This window comes from Manacus vitellinus, unplaced genomic scaffold (assembly GCF_001715985.3).
Source record: "Manacus vitellinus isolate BGI_N305 unplaced genomic scaffold, ASM171598v3 scaffold_47_pilon, whole genome shotgun sequence".
In the NCBI taxonomy this organism is placed as follows: domain Eukaryota; kingdom Metazoa; phylum Chordata; class Aves; order Passeriformes; family Pipridae; genus Manacus; species Manacus vitellinus.
Window position 1 is genome coordinate 4,783,658 of NW_021940585.1, and position 1,129 is coordinate 4,784,786.

A 1,129-nucleotide genomic window follows, 5' to 3' on the forward strand; every position below is an offset into this window, starting at 1 on the left:
CCCATAACCCTGAGGTGCCACTCTTGTGACTTTAGTTTTAATCTGTCTGAGATGCCCATGGAAAATTGGGAATTTAGATAAAAACAATCAATAGACTCCACAGGGAGTGGCACAACCTGCTGTGGCTGATGGAGCTCAGGATGGGGATCACCCCACACCCGGTCCTGGTGGGATAGAGTGGGAATGGCAATGCCTGGCATTGCAGAGCCCTGGGACTCGCTGCTGGGAGCAGGGAGATGCTTGATTTTATCCCCCTGCTCTGGGCCCTGCACCTTCTGAGTGCTCCCAGTTCAGGGAGCAAGGAGCTCTTGGCTTCGTGTCCCACGCGGGTGTGGAGAATGGGAATTCCAAAAGCTATGCCTTGTGCACGGCACATCGTGGACACGGGGGGCTGAACCCCATGGCCGGGGGGTCTTATCAGCTGCTGTGTCTGCAGCTCGATCCCCTCTGGGGGTTTTTAGGCGTTTGATGGGTTTTTATCGTGATTGAAACCGTCCTGCAGCCGCCCTCCCTCCGCGCTCCAGCCACACGGGGTGGTGCCGTGCAGATGTTTGTCCAAGGCTATTTGTGATCATTCCAGCCCGGACGCCCCCGGCGCTGCAGCTGGGGCTGGAGAAGGCGAAATTCCCTGTGTGTCCGTGCCGGGAAGCTGGAGCTGGGCTGTGGCGCCGGTGCTGTGAGTACTCCAGACCCGTGGGAGCCGGGACAGGGATCTGGATTTAACCCCTCTCTGTGTTTGTAGGGAGATCTGGTGGCTGCCCTGGGCTGGCTGAGCTGGTGGGACCTGGCTTGGGGAGTGGTCCTGGGAGCTGGTGACATCATCTGGGCTTGGGGACAGCGGGGATAAGGGCTTGGTCCCAGGTGCCACTGCACCCTGGGGCTGTGCGGGGACAGAGAGGGACAGAGCAGGGACAGAGCAGGGACAGAGCGGGGACAGAGCAGGGACAGAGCAGGGACAGAGCAGGGCTGCACCAGCTCCCGGCGATGGCGCAGCCGGAGGTTAATCATTCAACCCCTTGGCAGGTTGGGTAACGCAGCCAGCGGCGGGGGGGCGACGGGGACATCTGTCCACCCGCTTCGCAGACCGCAGGCACAGGAACGGCCCCGTGCTCCTCCTGCAGCGCCGGGT

The 1,129-nt window shown here is 61.3% G+C and overlaps 1 protein-coding gene across 1 annotated transcript in view; it reads left to right on the forward strand.

Annotated features, from left to right (window-relative positions):
• The window catches only part of PLEKHA6 (pleckstrin homology domain containing A6), a 46,840-nt gene that overhangs the window by 19,475 nt on the left and 26,236 nt on the right, over positions 1-1,129 (forward strand). Inside the window, 1 exon segment of the mRNA XM_029962498.1 lies at positions 581-676. Coding sequence (XP_029818358.1) covers positions 581-676 — 96 coding nt within the window.